This window comes from Typopeltis vanoorti, chromosome 4 (genome assembly GCF_054136105.1).
Source record: "Typopeltis vanoorti isolate ZY-2024b chromosome 4, IOZ_Tvanoo_1.0, whole genome shotgun sequence".
Classification (NCBI taxonomy): Eukaryota; Metazoa; Arthropoda; class Arachnida; order Uropygi; family Thelyphonidae; genus Typopeltis; species Typopeltis vanoorti.
Window position 1 is genome coordinate 169,441,221 of NC_143552.1, and position 18,101 is coordinate 169,459,321.

The 18,101-nt window shown below is 37.8% G+C and overlaps 1 protein-coding gene across 5 annotated transcripts in view; it reads left to right on the plus strand.

Moving 5' to 3' along the window:
- The window catches only part of LOC150107839 (branched-chain alpha-ketoacid dehydrogenase kinase-like), a 309,936-nt gene that overhangs the window by 85,974 nt on the left and 205,861 nt on the right, over window positions 1-18,101 (plus strand). For 4 of the 5 annotated variants that reach the window (XM_090392088.1, XM_090392087.1, XM_090392090.1 and 1 more), the window contains one exon: window positions 7,294-7,404. The exons of the other annotated variant lie outside the window; for it this stretch is intronic. In XM_090392088.1, the coding sequence (XP_090248214.1) occupies window positions 7,294-7,404 (111 nt within the window). The remainder of the gene's footprint in view (window positions 1-7,293; window positions 7,405-18,101) is intronic. 5 annotated transcript variants of the gene reach the window in all.

Here is an 18,101-nt window from a genome sequence, read left to right on the forward strand (position 1 = left end):
GTTTAATAAACGTATCTTTTTCCTCTTGGTGTTGTTTATACCATTAAGCATTACTATGAATAATGAATGACAACTAAGCCTTACTTCATGTAGATAACCAGTTAATCAGGACATTACAACATGAAATACAATAGATATGCAGTGGACAGCGGTAATTTGCTTATTTCTTACTCAGTGATGGAATATGCAAAATTTGACTGTTAATAGTGGATATTAAAACTTGGAAATTTGAGAAAGAAATATTTATTTTCCCAAAAAATTTTATAATACTGATTGTAACCTAAATTATTTTAACTATTTGAGTTGTTCCCATATCATGTGACATTAATAAGCCCATCCATCTGACAAAACCAATCGAAATTCACAAACTCATTAATGTAATTATATGTGCAGGCATATAAGGCTTTTATTATGTTTTTATGATACTGAAAGTTTCTTCACTTCATAAAAAGCAGTTAAATGCATATGTATTAGAAGTGAAAATATAGGGAAAAATCATTAATTTTTTGTTAAAGAAATCATAAATGGTCTTTTATCATTTATAAAATGCATGAATTTTTTTTTTTCTTCAGGCTAATAATACTCATTAATGCTTCTAAGGTGAATTAAATCCTGGGAGGAAGTGCATTTAATTTAGAAAGAAATTGCTGTAACACACAGGAAGAGCCTTCCAAATTGCAAAAATATTATCCACATATCTGTAGTAATGTATGTCTTAAAACCTTTTTTGGTTGTCCACCTGTATTGTAGGGTATTTTTTTTTGTTTTTTATATATAGAAGTAGTGCTACTTCTAGCTGAAGTAGCAAGTAAAATAAGAATTTAGAAATCTCATAATTGGGACATCCTATATAGTCTACAACTAGTTTATGAATTTTGGGGAGACTCTACAATCCAGGTGGACAACCAAAAAAGATTTTAAGCTTTTAAAACTTTCATTGTAAGCTTTTATTCCATTAAGACAAGTCGTAATGCATAGTATAGAATTTACACGAGTATAATTTCTTAGAAAGCATAATGTACATTGTAACCAAGCAGAAACATGCCACAACTATTTCTCATTTAATAACTTTTTACTGAGGCAAATATTAATATTAAGGCAATTGAACTGCGTTATGCATTACTTGACCAAGCACCAAATTGATGTTTTTAGAAAAAAAAGCTTTAAACTTTACTGTCTCATTAAAAATCGAATTACTATTAGTTGGAACTAATTTTTGGCATGTTAAAAATGTTATCAGAAATGCTTGTGTGTAAGAACAAAGGCAATAAAATAAATATTTTAGATGTTACATCAAAAAAAGTCGCTTGGTCGAGTTTTGCTTTTTATACACAATTTTTATAAGTTCCGCATATCGCAACCATGTAGCAAAACTGTCTTTAGTCAAGTTAAGCAAAAACTATTGTATGTCAATTTATTTTATTTTGTGGTAAATAAAAAAACATTTGAGTGAAAATTTTTATGGAAAAGTTTAAAAAATAATACAAAACTCATAAACAGAAACAAGTATACATGACTTAAAGTATTTTAAACTTATTCGTTGTCTTGAATGTCGAAATCGACGTGTTCTTCAAACCCATCTATATCCCCTTCAATATTAGGATCACCCACTAAATTCTTATAAAATTGTTTAGCATCCTTTGGAATTAAATTCAATAAAAATTACAAATCTTCCAATTTCTTTTCTGGTATAGGCTTTACCATCTGGCCATAGATTATAAAGTAACTCATACATAACAATGACCCTTATTCTTTTTGCTGTGTGTGTGTGTATATTCCCAAATTATATAGCCAAAGCTGGTGCTTGTAGAACATTACATTAGTTGGTATGTGGGAGGAGAAGGGTTTTCTCTAAATCAAAACATAAAACTTCAAGATTTCATCTTCTTTTTGCTGTTTTTCTATCTGTTTTTAATAAATTTCTTGCTTCTTCGGCTGAATTCAAATGACTTTTTGCATTTTATATTTTGTTTTTCGTTTTTAAAACAAGTTAAAAATATGTTTTTATACTTTGAAAACAATACTGGAGATTTTGTCTCTTGTATAAATCATACATAACGGTCAGTGTGGCATCCGACCGTAAATACATGGCATTTGTTTGTTCTCATAATGCGATTTGTATTTTGGAAGTTTTTCAATATGCTCAATTACTTCTTGAAGTCGTTCAGCTGAGATTTTATTTTTACCACCTCCTATTCCCCTCAAGTCTTTCATGCCTTCTGGTCTTTTTAAAGTCTTTAATGCCAAATTTACCTTTCCGCTTGAAATTCTAAAAATTTCTAGGAAAAATGCTTTACAAACCACAACACCATTAACACTATACTGCCTAGACCAACACCTTTTTTCAGAATCTTTCTCTTTTTCTCTTTATTGGATACTTACACACCATCGTGGAAATGAGAGCAAATTAAGCATTGTGTGAACTTACACTGTAGTTTTTCATACTCTTTTGCTTTCTCTACATCAACTTTATGGAGACATCCACATCTGCATAAAAACTGCTGATACTCTTTTCTCACTTTAACTTTCCCTCTTTGAGTGAAGTAAGTTTTATTTTGAACATTCTTCAATCTTTTAATATTTAGATTTTGTGAAGGAAACTTTCTTTTCCTACCCTTTTTTGGTTGACCTTGAGACCCAACTGATTCCTCCTGTTCTATTTCAATATTATCATGATTAAAATAATTTTCTGAGTCTTCTTCTTCAGTTGAAATATTTTCTTCATTCCTTGCTTTAACTTCATCAGATTCAGTGCTCATATCAAACATTTTTGGATGTTCTTTAATCTGATCTAAATTTATGTAATTTTCAGAAACTTGATTCATATCAGTTTTCATTGGCATTAGATTCGTAAATGTTGGGGTTGCCTCAAATTTTGGACGTTTTTCCTATAAAAGAAAGAGAATAATTAGAAAAAAGAAAACATGTTTGTAAGTACAGGTAACAAACCTCCATAAATGTATTGTGCACTAAAACATCGTCGGATAGAATATTCGGATGCTCTTCAATAGGAAAAACTTGTTGAGTACCTACTAGTGTTCTTGTAAATGCTGCATTGTTATTCTCAGCCTAACAAAAAAGTGATAATTTTTATTAGGACTAAAAAAGTATACAATGTTCAGTTTATGGAGAATATTCCCATCTAAACATTTGTACATAAAAAAAAGTAAAATCTAATATAGCATAAAAAGGTTCAGAGCTTACCTGAAAAGCCATCTCTTGGGAATGCTTTAATATTAAAGCAGTTCTTTGCATCATTTTACAACTATTAAAAGTCCAATTTTGTAAAAGAAATAACAATAATATAACACCACCGGCACTAATAACAGCTTCTTACTATAACCATAACTTCAAAAACGACTATCAAGTGAAACACGTGCAGCACATAAATTTCATCATCAGGAAGGAAGGAACAGATTTCACGGTGGTTGGTCATATTATGCGAAATTCATATGCCACAATTCTGTTGACTTTTATATTGATGTCACCTGGTTGTGCTTTGTAAAATTTTCTTAGGCACTTATTCCATTTGGTGTTTGGTTCTTTGAAACAAAACTGAAAATACAGACTTCTGCTCGATCTCTTTTTTACAGGTAGGTTACATCATTATATGTCAGATGGCAAACTAATCTCCAAAACATCAATTTGGTGCTTGGTCAAGTGATGAATAATGCAGTCCTATTAATATGAGGGTCATTAGTCTTTCTATATAAGCAGGCTAGCCATGAAGATTTTTCACATGTAAATGTTGTTTGCTTATGCTTGGATAAATGATTAAACAAAAATATATTTTGGCTTCTTTAATTTGATTATTTAATAAGGCGATACTTTTTTTTTATTTGTATGTAGAATACAGGTATCCCTTGCTTAACACAGTTTTGCTTAATGCAGAATTTGATTAACAAGAAATTAATTGCGACAATCTCTTTATATACGGCAATAGTTTTAATTAACGTGCCTTTAAATGTAAAAATTCCACCAAATATGACATTATTGCTACAACCCATCGACACGGGCATCATTCCAACTTTTAAAGCCTATTTTCTTAAAAAGACATTCGCAGAGGCAGTAGAAACAATGAGAGAAAATACAATTAGGCTCCAAGAATTTTGGAAAAATACACACACGGATAAAGAAATTAGCGCACCAAGAAGAAAGCATAGGATTCAACTGAAATTTTATTGGTGTAACGATACAGGTGAGTGATGCACATGATGACAAACTGAGCTGAAGGACAATTACAAAGGGATCTGTGGTACTCTATCTGGTCATCATCAATAGCGTGTTGCACCGCCTTGTGTGGCGTTACATGCTGCAATACGGTCCAGCATAGTGGCAAACAGACGCCTGATGTTGTCCTGCGGCAGACTGGCCCACACGTATTGGGCACTGTGTTCCAAACCCCGGATATTGCAGCACGATGGGAGCTGGCGTTTCAGCTGCTCGCAAACATGCTTGATAGGGGACAAGTCCGGGGAGCGGGCAGGCTATGGAAGTGTCTGTACACAACGTAGGCAGGCCTGGGCAACCCGAGGCATGTGCGGACAGGTATTATCCTGCTGGTATAGCTCTCCTGGTATCCCGGCCAGGAATGGGAGAACGTGTGGCCGTAGGATGTCATCCATATACTTCTGCCCTGTCAATGCGTCACTACCACTACGAGGGGTGATCAGCTATCGTAGGCTGTGGCTCCCCAGACCATAATGCCTGCAGTGCAGGAGGTGCGGTGCTCGATAGCGAGGTCGGGATTGTGTCCTTGACGATGATCATCTGTCCCCAAGATGAAGCAGCACTCATTGCTGAAGACCATACATCACCAGCCTGTGGCGTTCTCGCCTGGCACCACTGCAAACGGGGTCGGTGATGTTGCAGTGTTAATGGGAGCACACGTAAGGGGCGATGGGATCATAGATTCGTTTCCGCAAGGCGTCGGGAAAGGGTTCATGGGCACACAGGAGCCCCTACATCTGCCTGTATAGTGGACCGGGTCACCGTGGGATTCCTCCCTGCTTGCCGCACGATCTGTCGATCCTCTCTAGCATTGGTCCTCCTGATCTGACCGGTGCTGCTCTGCTGTGTGGCAGTGCCAGAACATGTCCACAGCTCCCAACACTGTCACACGGTATGGTCAGAACGGTTCATGTGCATGCCTATACGGCATGCCAACCACCCTCCGGTTTTCAGCCCGATGATCATGCCTCTGTCAAAGTCCGTAAGTTGTTTAAATCGACGTCTCTGGCATCTACCTGGCATTATTGTCACTCTGTACTCTAGCTTGCGTCGGCTGGTGGTTTTTGCTTTAATCGGCTATCGACTACACGCCTGCTTTATAAGGCTGCCAGTTCGTGCTTGCAGCGCCACCGCAGGGTGTGTTAGCATGCGCAATCGCACCAAATTTGGATCATTTGCATACCACCTTGCACTCTAGCTATTTGCTTAGTTTCGCCATTGTACCATGTTTTCTTCCAGGTGCGCTAATTTCTTTGTCTCTGTGTATAATTAACATTAAACATGCAACTGAAAACATTCATGACTTGTGGGAGCAAGTATCTTCTAGCTGCACAAGAGCTGTTTAGAAAAACAGTGAACAGACTTTGGAATGTGAAGATGAAGTTCCAAAGGAGATAACAATCAAGAACTGATGGAATATTTCACAGTTTAGAATCGCTTAAGCAGCAAGTAATGGATGTCGATCCAGATGTTAATCGAAGAATGCTTGTTTGCCGAGGTCTAGAGATCATTTCGCTTGTAGAATATATGCTTATAAGAAAAAACTAAAACGACTAACTTTTTTTGATAAAAAAAAATTAGTGACTAATGTAGTTTTTTTATCTTTCCTAAAAGAGTACCATATAAAACGAATTATTAATACAGTATTCAATCATGGACGAATTGTAATTTTTACCATTGATTATTATATTTGATTAACGCGATTTTGATATACGTGGTAACATCGAGGGATTAATTATTCGTGTTAATCAAGGGATATCTATGTATACCTTTGCATAGATTGACAGCTGGTATCTTTTTGCAACTGGCTGCTACTGATGAGAACTCCAAACTTGAAACCAGTCTGGGTAGTGACCCTTTCCATAATGTTTTTACATTATGGGAAGGGTCAATGAGGCAATTGATATGAAGTCAACAGCATCTATATACAAGTAGACTAGGTCATGAAATCAAGCTTATGCTTATACTTGGAGATAGGAATTAAACAAGAATATAGTTGCTTAGCGAGTATAATATACATTGTAACCAAGTAGGAAAACTTTCCACAATGTAAAAAAGGTTTTTGTGCATACCACCTAAAATCAGTTGTCTTGTGCTGTGCATGCCATTCTTTGGGGGACAATGGTATGAAACAGTGTTTGACTGACTGCCTATTAGATATGTGTGTGTATACACAGGTAGTTCCTGCCTTTACGAATTAATTGGTTCCTGGTGACTTTTTGTACATCGGGAATTCATGAAGCGGAGGTTTATTTGCCTTAGAAATAATGCTATAAGCAAGAGTTACGTTTGTAAGAAGGAATATATAAAATTCAAAATGAATATTAAATGATAAGGAAAGACTTCACTGGCCAAAGATTTACATATTTAAGAAATTGAAAATAAATGAGATCATTTCTATATCACCGGGTGAATCAGTAGCCGTTGAGACAGTAGGAGATATATTAGGAATCTTCGGTGCATCTTTTTTTTTTTTTTTTTTTCCAAAGAAGGCTACTGGTGTCATCTGCTTCGTCGACTTCGCTTCTTTTCGTTTAAAATTGCAGGCAGAAGCATTATTCATTTAGTGGTTAAATTTACTACATCCTTCAAAGTCTGAATCTTGTGATTCAAAGATTGCTTAAGCTTTTTTGAGAAGTTTAAATTCTTCTAGGCCTTTTAAAGTGAAAACTGAGTTGAAACTTCATATTTATCTTCTTTTTCATAGAGTTCCATAATGTGAGATTGAAGCAGCTCATTAACATCACCTTCTGAAACTTCCATTTGAAACTGGTTAGCTATACCTAAGATTGCTTTGGTTTCAGAATTCACAATTGTTGTTGGGTCTTCAAAGCCTTTGAAATTATCATTAAACTGAGGACAAAGTTTATGCCATACTCGTACACTCCCCCTAATTGCCTTTGCCATGCACAATTTAAAATAAAAATTCCGATCCAAAAATTCCTAAAGTGAGAACTAGACTAGCTGTGTGTGTGTGTGTGTGTATATATATATGTGAGAGTGTGTGTGTGTGTGTTTAAAGCATGTAATTCTTATAGCTGCTTTTTTTTGTTTTTATTTTAGAGAAGTGCACAATATCTTCACAAAGAACTGCCTGTTCGAATAGCTCATCGGGTAACAGGCTTTCGTAGTCTTCCTTTCATTGTTGGATGCAATCCTACAATATTAGCTGTGGTAAGAGTGCTGATTCTTCCGTAAATAGCAGTTTTAAGTGTATTAAAATGTTCAGTGTTAAGCACAAATAGTCATCAGATCATCAAAAATTGTGTGAAATTAAAACTAGAAATCTTTCTCAAAACTTCATTTATTTTTTTTGTTGATGAACATGATAGTAATTTATTTGGAAATGTTTTTATGTGATTAACTTAGTTTGCTTATACAGGCTACTCCAGGGAATCCAAGAACTCATCGATCCCTCCCTTCTTGTCTCCCAGTGCCTGAATATTAAGTCTTTCATTTAAGACATTCACCAGAGACATGCTCACAGTGATTGGTAGCCCATTTTACAAACTTCCCGCAATACATGAGAAGTACCTAACCTTCCTAATCAATATAGTCCTTAATCAATCCCTTTAAGTTTACATTATCAGAGCTGCAGAAGGAAGGAAAATTGCTAGTGAATAGCAGACATTAGAACTTACTATATCAGTTGTTCCCAAAGGCCAGTTCATTACTGGTGATTGGCTTGTAACCTTTGGGTGTATGAAAATAAAAATGTCTAAATTAAAATATCAAAATTATACATGCCAGTAATAAAAATTCAATTGAATGTTTTATCAAAACAATAAGCACCTTGCTTTAAAAATACTCAGTATATCCATAGAAACTATACATTTGAACAGAAAGATGTCTGTATGGATATTCTTTCTCTTCAAATTAAGGTCAGAAAACTGCACTAAATTTTTTCCTCCAAGTACCATACTTCAACCCAAAACTACATTTATATTGGCAGGGGGGGGGGGTTATGAGTGTATACAAAATTTCATGAAAATTAGCAACAATAGCCACTGTCCACACCTACACAAAATGCACATCAGATGATAAGCCTTACTAGCAGTATACTTGTGAATAGAATATTATTTCATTTTGGATATATAACATCTTTACTTTAAACGCAGATCTTAAAAAATATAGTGATAGCTCTGTGACATTGCATTTTATATCTTGGAGATTCATGGATTAATAGCCTGATATTGAGCATATTTTATCAATTATCAGAGCTTGAATAATTTCATGCTAGCTCATCAGATCTCATTAGCCAAGTGGCAAACTGGATGGAGCATTGTGCTGCCTAATTATTATTATCCCAAGACCCCATGGAGTCAGACTCATCTAGGAGGTCCTTTCGTCATATACACAGCTCATCATACCATGCCTTAAACACACTCAAATTCTCTGCAGACAGCACACTCACAAGGCATTCCCATCATCCACAACTCTGCATGCAAAAAACCTGCTTCTCGCACCCTCCAGGGATGTCCTCTGGTTCTCCCCTTATCTCCCACCATTTACTGTAAAACCTCTCCAACATTGATTCTATAACAACACCTTACTAACTTGTAGGTCTCTGTCATATCACTCCCTTTTCCTCCTATCTACTAGACTACAAATTGCATCTTCTCAACCTTTCCTCATATTCAACATTCCAGAAATCAGAAACTACTTTAGTCGGTTGCCTCTGGATTCTTTCCAACATCTCTTTGTCCTTTTGAAAAACAGTGACCAAATCTGGGTATAGTAGTCCATGTGTGGCCTAATCAGAGCCTTATGCAATGTAACAAGAATCTTAAGTAAGATATATACCAACTGGCTGGAATGTACATGATGATGTTAATATATGTATATAGATAGATACTTGTTGTTGTGCCCAATGTATTTCTACAACCAACAGATAACACTAATAATAGGACTCTCTAGCGTTGATGTATAATTCCCCACCACCACCAGAAGTCAGGCCAACAATTGTTGTAGCGGTTGGTCAGTGTTTTTAACAAACCAGTTTGATTGTAGTGTGACTTGTTTTCTGTGTATAGTTGTATGCTCCAGAAGATGATTTTGACATAAAGGTCGAAACATCGAATGTAGATTTTAGTTATATTAAACTAAAGTTTTTATTCAAACATGGTAGTTGTCTCCATAATTTTCAAAAATGCAATCTTAAGTAAGAAAATTCTTGAAAAGAATCTTCTTACCAAGTCAGTGTCCTCCGCATCATTCCCAGAATTCTTTGTGTTGTCTCACAATTTTGGCAACGTATTCTCTAAATTTTAGATCCTTATCACTATCATCCCAAGATCCCTTATTTCCTCCACCTCCAACAATATATCCCCACCAAACATAAACTCTAAATCCCATCTTTGTTTCCCAAATTTTAAAACCTTACGTTTTGCAACATTGAACTTGCATCCTGATTTCCGTGCCCATTCACTCAATTTATTCAAGTTTTCTTATAAAGCCAGAACATCTTCTCTACTTTTCATAGTTTGTCCCAACTTTGCATTATTTGCAAACAGCTGAATATCTCCATCCAAATCTTTGCCAATATCATTAACATACAGGCTAAACAGCAATGGCCCCAAAACAGACCCCTGAGGCACACCATAACTTTCCTCTTCCTGAATATCGCTTCCTCATACACAACTTGCTGATACCTATCAGATATCCAGTGCACTAATCTAATATCCAACCCCATCCTCTCTAGTTTGACTATCAACTTACCATGTGGTAATCGATCAGAAGCTTTTGCGAAATCTAAGTATACCACCGTGTATCCTTAGTCCAAGGAAGCTGTCACCTTACTGTAATGAGTAGATTACTAAAACATGACATCCCTTTAGCAAATCCATGCTGTCCATCAAAGATAATACCATTCTTGTCAACTCACTTCTGGAGCCTAGTTCTCATCAGCTTCTCCAACAACTTAACAACACCTGACACATGATAAACCTATAATTTGATGCCTGAGTTCTATCCCCTCACTTATGAAGTGGCACAATCTCGCCCTTCTACTACTCTTTTGGAACTCGACCCAATGCAAGACTCATACATAAAAAATATGTCAAGGCAGATGTCAACTTCCTGGCACATTCCTTCAGAATATGGGGTGATATATTATCATGTCCAACTACCTTATTAACATCAAGTTTGCTCAATTCCCCATACACCTCTTGCTCACTTAGTCAGTCTCTCCTCCCCATCATCAACTGCTCTCAATCTCCCCATGATGTCATATTCACAAGAATGAAAGACCTTTATGAACTGCTCATTAAGTATCTCCACTATATCTTCTGCAGCAGTTCTTATACCATTTTCTCCAGTCAATGTCATCTTTCCATTATCATTCTTTTTTTTTTTTGCTGGCTACATATCGAACGAACTCCCTAGGATTCTTTTTGACTTCATTAGCTAACTGCTGCTCATACTTCACTTTTGCTACCCTTACCAACCAAGTTGCCCTCCTTGCCTGGATTTTGTAATCCTCATGGAATTGGTTATTACCACTTTTCTTATTCTGCCTCCATAATGCCTTTTTTCTCTGTCACATGCTTAATATCTTCATTCATCCATTTCATACCTACCTTATTTAACCTTCTAACCTGGGAATACATTTAGACATTGCTTCTACTAGATAGTTCTTGAATATCCCCCAAACTTCATTGATCTCTTTTCCAGCTAACCCCTTATTCCATGCTACACCTGCAAACTGTCTCCTGAGCTCTTCATAATCACCAGCCTTGTAGTTCCACATATACCCTTTTCTCACAGAGGAACTTTGTGAGAAAACACTGCTGGCAACCACCCAGGTAATTGCTTTATGGTTACTCTCACCAGTTGGAGGGTGATTTGAAACCTCATTTATAATTATATCTTCTGAGATAATCAAATCCAAAATCCTCACTCCTCGTGTGCTCTATGTTACATACTGTCTGAGGTAGTTGTCTCTCAAAACTCACTCATTTTCTTTATTTCCCGTTGCTATCTCATCATTCCAGTCTATATTGCCATAGTTAAAATCACCCATAACAATCACCCTTTTCTTATTTGCTTGGTTAATTTGATTATACATTTCATAGTCACTGCCATCCACATTACCAGGTCTATAACAACATCCAACTGAGCATTTCATTCTATTCACCTCTATCTCACACCATACTGCCTCAAAACCACTGGCACTATTTCTCTCTTGCATCTCTACTTTGTATGGACATAACGTGCAGTTAGCCTAGTGGTTATGCGCTTTGCAACCATATGCCTGGGGAAGGAATGTCCTAGGTTCGATTCCCGTCGACAGTGTGAAGAGCTTAAGGATCTTCCTCAGCCATAGCCAAGTTAGCCGGTCTTGGGTGCGGACAGCAGGGTTTCCTCCCAGTTTATCTGGGGTTTTTCATCTCGCAAGTAGACAAACCTTTACGTTTGCCTACGCTTTCTGCGCGAAAATTGACGAAGCTGCACAAAAGCTACTTATTGAACTTAACCAGCTGTTCTTCTGTTCGCTGTGCCTTCCTTCGGTAAAACAACTACTGAACATAGGTAAAAGTGTATAAAACCTCGAACAGCACATCAATGCTTTAAATGAAACTTTTACCTCCAAAATACGGGCAGTCAAAACTAAGCTAGAACAAATTCGAAACCAGCGCAATGCAATCTTCACTCTGCCAGTGAAAGAACTCCGTGATCTAATCGCAGCAATGGTAAACGACTTGATGGAGGCCAAACAAAAAAACTCAATGCCATCATTTTTTATTTCCCAACGTAAAACAGGAAATTATTACAAGAGGACATCAACAAACTCACTGAAGAATGCAATATCGATCCTAAGAATATCGTCAAGTGCTACCGTTTCGAGGCTATAAATAAAAGGACAGTATGAACTTCCCACGCCTAGTAAAAGTGACTTGCACCACACTGACAACCTCATCAAAAATAATAACAGCGATCAAAGACACCCTGCCCCCCCCCCCAATCGTGCATACTTGCACAACCAGACCTATCATTTGCACAAAGGAAACAAAGATGCCATCTTTGAAGACAACTCGAAGAAAAACATCAAAACAGTGACAACAACTGGACCATCGACTACAGACAAGATAAACTGGTGAAAAAACCAAGTGATGCCACTAGCAGCCACCAAGCAGACCAGCATACAGGCACTGCATAGGAAATGTGCAAGACCCATGCAGTCCAACATACGACACACAAAACCCTATACATCCACTTCACCAACATTCATGGCCTAAACTCCAACCTGAATAGTGTCCACTACCACCTACAGTCTACCAAACCCCACCTACTCTAACTGGCAGAAACACAAATCTCACCGCCCCACAGCACCACTTATCTCAACCTTCCAAACTACTCACTCTTCAACAACTTTCGTCCCAAGGGTGGTGTCTGCATATACATCCACTCTGACATACCTTGCCAGAGAGCACCCAACCTAAAATCACCCAACTTTGACCTCCTTTGGTTGAAAATATCCCTTCCCCACTCAGTCCAATTCATCTGCTGTCTCTATCGCTCCCCCAACACAACCAACCACTCTGAACTCTTTAATTTCCTCTCCCTAAAAATTGATTTTCTCCAATCTCACTTTCCCAACAGCGAAATCATCCTCCTAGGAGATTTTAACGTCCACAACACTAGCTGGCTTTTCTCCTCCAGCTGTACAGATCTTGTAGGCAGAGATGCCGAAACATTTGCCATCACTAACGACCTTACACAACTTGTCCAGATGCCAACCAGAATACCAGATAACCCAAACCACTCCCCAAACACCCTAGATCTCTTCCTCACCAATGACTACTCCTAATACACAGTGAAAGTAGTGAGCCCCCTGGGCAATTCTGACCACAACCTAGTGCTCATCTCCTCCCCCATGCAACATCATTTACACAGACACTCCCACACAAGAGTAGTTTGGCACTATAACAGTGCCAAGTGGGACAGCCTCCGCAACTTTTATACCGCATTCCTATAGTTGGACTATTGCTTCCGGCCTTCCAACCGAAACATATTCACCGAGCTTATTACCAAAGTAATCCTCACCAGCATGAATACATACATTCCACACAGCACCCTGAACTGCCATTCCCTAACAAAACCCTGGTTCTCCAAAATATGTGCCAAGGCTGTAGAGATGAAACACCAGACATACCACAACTGGCTGAAATCATCCTCCTCCAAAACTTACACCGAAGCCCGTTTTAAATGCATAAAAACAATCAACATTTCCAAAACAGAGTTTGATGGAGCAAAAAGCAGGAAACTAGCAGCCGAGCCTTTGGTCTCTCGCCAAAGCAATTGGCCATAATTTCTGCCCAACACTATTTCCACCCCATCACACCCCGACGGCTCTACTGCATCATCACCCACAGAAAAAGCCAATCTTCTAGCCTCATACTTTGCTTCAAATGCATGCATAACTGACAATGGTAAATGTCCCCCAATCATTCCAGACACCCAACATACAATGCCCCCCATATCCTTTTGCCAGGATGAGATCAGAAAAATACTGTCCAAATTAGACACAAAAAAGTCTCCTGCCCCGATGGCATTCCCCCCAATTGTTCTGAAAGTTTGCGCTCCAGAACTGACCTATATATACTCTCCTACTTCACTGGAGTCTATCCCACATACTGGAAATTGGCCTATATTCAGCCCATCCCCAAGAAGGGTGACAAGTCACTGCCATCCAATTACTGTCCTATCCCGCTTACCTCAGTCCTGTCAAAGGTAATGGAAAAAATCATTAATTCCCAACTTCTACATTATTTTGAAGACACTCACCAAATTAATGTATGGATTCCGCCACTGCCGATCAATAGGAGATCTACTCACATACATCGCCCATCTCTGGATGAAGGCTATGGAGAGGTTTGATGAATCTCAAGTGGTTGCACTAGATATCTCCAACGCCTTTGACTGGGTCTTGCACAAAGGCCTACTCGGCAAACTACCATCATTCGGTCTGACCCAGGGCTTCTGTAGGTGGATCGTATGATGGTGGATGGCTCCCTATCCTCTCACCACTCAATTAATGCTGGGATCCCACAAGGTTCTGTCCTCTCACCAACCTTCTTCCTGCTATATATCAATGACCTACTGCATTTGACCTCCAACCCAATGCACAGTTTTGCAGATGACAGCACACTAGACTCTTCTCTTGCATTTGATAAGCCTTGCCCTACACAGCTCACCTCAACCTAGAGAACATCAACCACCACGACCCTCAACTCCGATCTCCAAGCCATCCTCCAATGGGGGTTCAGATAATCTCATAAATTTCAATGCAATAAAACCCACAACCTTATTACCAGTTCTGTACTATTTCTCAAAGAAAAGAACCATTTTTTCCCAATATCCTTTTTAATGATACCCAAATCTCCAGACAGTTTGAGATCTCACTCCTTGGAATCACCCTCACATCAAACTTCTCCTGGCATAAACATATCTCAAACACTGCATCCTCAACCTCAAAAAAACTAGGATTTCTCTTTCGCTCAAGACGTTACTTAACCCCCAAACAGTTATTAACATTATACACGTCACAAATCCTCCCAACTATTGAATACTGCTCTCACATATGGGGTGGGGCCCCAAAATGCTCGACTCAATACAGAGGAGAGCAATTAGACTTATCAATGATCCATCCCTTACCAACTCCCTCGCCCCTCTTTCACACAGATGTATGGTCTCTGCAGCATGTTTATTCTACAAATATTTCCATGGGAAATGCTCATCTGAAGTAACATCAATAATTACTCTGCTCAGTACTAATACTAAACTCATTGGAACACGTACAGTTGCTGCACAACATCCCTTCACAGCTCACCTAGAAAGAAACAGAAAAAGTTTCTTTTCCTCTTCATCCCTGCAACTGCTGCACTGTGGAACAGTCTCCCACCTGCTGTATTTCCCAAAGAATACAATTTAAAGTCATTCAAATCAAATGTAAACAAATTCCTCCTTTCCCAATCCACCACCACCTATACACGATACTAATGTACTATAGGTTGACCAACCAACCTCCTGTGTATGGGCTCAACATTAAAAAAAAAACCCGGCCCTGTGAACTGACTGTATCCGTGAACACACATGGATACAGTTGGTAGGTCATTCCTCCCTCCTATATCAAAAACACACACAACACTTCATAAACATCATCCAAGACATTACATTAGAAAAAGATGATTTATTAGTCAGTTCTGACGTCTCTGCCCTCTTTACAAATGTCCCAATCAATGACACGATCCTTCTTTTACAGAACAAATTCCCTCCAGATATCATGGCACTCTTTGCACATGTAATGCGTTTGGGTTATTTTGTGTGGAAAAACGCTTTCTACCTACAAAAAGAAGGCACAGCCATGGGCTCGCCATTATCTCCCCCCCCCCCCATTGCTAACTTTTATATGGAACATTTTGAGCAACTTGCTTTAGGTTCCTCTCCTTTAAAACCCAAAGTCTGGCTTAGATACGTTAACGATGTTTTTGTGATCTGGTCGCCAGACACTAGACATGTTCCTTAGCCACCTAAACAAACAACACAAACGCATACAGTTCACAATTGAGATTGAAAAACAGAACACACTTCCGTTTCTAGATACACTTGTCACACGTCTTCCTTCTGGCAATCTTTCTTTCACTGTTTACCGGAAACTGACACATACTGGCCAACATACACACATAAACTCCTACCACCACCACCCAACACCAAAACTAGGTGTCATTAATACTCTAAAAAACAGGGCTCTGAAGATCTGCTCCAGTGAATAGGCACTGAAAAACGAATTTAAAGTTATCAGCAATACTTTACAAAAAAATGGGTACAGCCAAAACACTATTAACAAAATTCTCTACAAGACCTCAATAAAAAAACAAAGACAAACCAGACTACAATAAAACTATAATCATTCCTTACATTAAAGGAACATCAGATAAAATAAACAGAATACAGTAAAACCCCGAAGTTACGCAGTAGGTGGGACCAACAAAAAGTGCGCGAGTCAAATTCGCATAACTCGGGGTATAATTTTGCATGTAATTCATACATACAAACATACAATTGGGACCAAAGGTTTACATAAACACCTATATTTTTTAAGAAATATAATCATAATTGTAGTTTTTCGTACATAAAAAAAAAAGAAGAAAGTTATTTCGATGTCGATGGTTTCATAAAATCTTATAGATTCGTCTGACGGCATAATGTCTTTTTCTTGTCACGTAAAATTTCTTCATAGCAAGCTAATGATTTTTTTTATTTTTTTGCCTTGTGGCTACAGTTCGTTCCTTTTAGAATCTATGTCCTCCAAAATCTGTAAACCTTTCTTTTATGATTGTTTTTACTGTGGATTCCCATAGATCGAACTTCTTTGCTAGCTCACAGATTTTCATTCCGGCTTCAAAATCCTTAATAATGTTGAGTTTTGTTTCCAAAGTCAATCTTTTTCTTTTCTTGTTAGCTGTAGAAGAATCGGAATTGCTTCTTTTGGATAACGTTATTATTTTTTATGTGATAAAATTTTTATCAAGAACTTAACATTAAACAATCGCAAGGTTTGTAGACTATAAAAATCGTGTATGAATGGAGACTGTGCGAAACACGTCAGTGCTTGTTCACAGCATGTGCGACACTGGCGAATGTGGCCGGCGCCTGAAAGATACGACTAGTGGTGAGGCACAAAGTGGGACGGGAATACGTACATATAAGAAACCGCATAACTCCGGATTCGCGTAAGTCGGGGTATGACTGTATTATACTACAAAAATACAACCTCAAAGCCACCTTTAAACCTTCTGCAAAATTAAAAAGCTTACTGAACTCATTCAAAGACCCACTCCCTCCACTGGCCCACCCTGTAGTATACAATATTTATTGCACTTGTAATATACCATATATAGGAGAAAAGGATGCACAATTCCTATCAGACAAAAAGAACATAAACGACACATTAAATATAATAATTATGGTGAAGCTGGCCTTACTGATCATGCCCTTGAATACCTTACATAGAATTGACTAGAAAAGCACTAGTTGTCTACATCACACCAAAACGTGGTATGAACGCAAATTCAAGGAAGTCTGCGAGATTATTACCAACCACCCCAATCTGAACAATAATGATGGTCTAAAAATCCCAAACATATGGAAGGCATATATTCGACCCACAGAACATTACTCTCTAAGAGCAACTATAAACAGGACTGTAGAAAATCCAGGATCCTAAATCAAAAATTACAATTGTAATGTTAAAAGCAGGACATCATTGTTACTGAAAGAAAACTATCTGTAAGAAAGAATGTTTATTCATGTTATCATAAATAGAATTTAGTTTGATGTAGTTTATAAATAATTTTTTTTTTCACTAGAGGTCATGCCAGTAGAATAACTTGTGATCAATTCATTGTTTCTCTAGCTTACTGTATGTAATGTAACTAGCTTGTCCTGTATATTTGTATATGCTCCAGATGATGATCTTAATATGAAGATCGAAACGTCAGGATATTAAAAGAATTATTTATAACATGGTTGTAAAGTCCATAATTTCTATAATGAATGCTGATCACAGTGTAACACTAAAAGAAAGGACGGATACAGTCAGGAATACTTAAACACAATCCCTCCAGCTATAGGTCTGAATTGTCAACTATGCCGGTCCCGAGCCCGGATAAAAATAGGGGGGAATTGAGGTGGTGCTGTACCTCCCCATAAAAGGGGCTCATGGCCGTTGAATCACCATACGAAATGAATGAATGGACATAACTCTTTCTCTATCATCAATAGCATCCCCCCCCATCTTTTTACCCTTTCTATCTTCACTAAACACATCATACCCTTCCATCTCTATTTCTTTTAGGATGTTGTCCTCA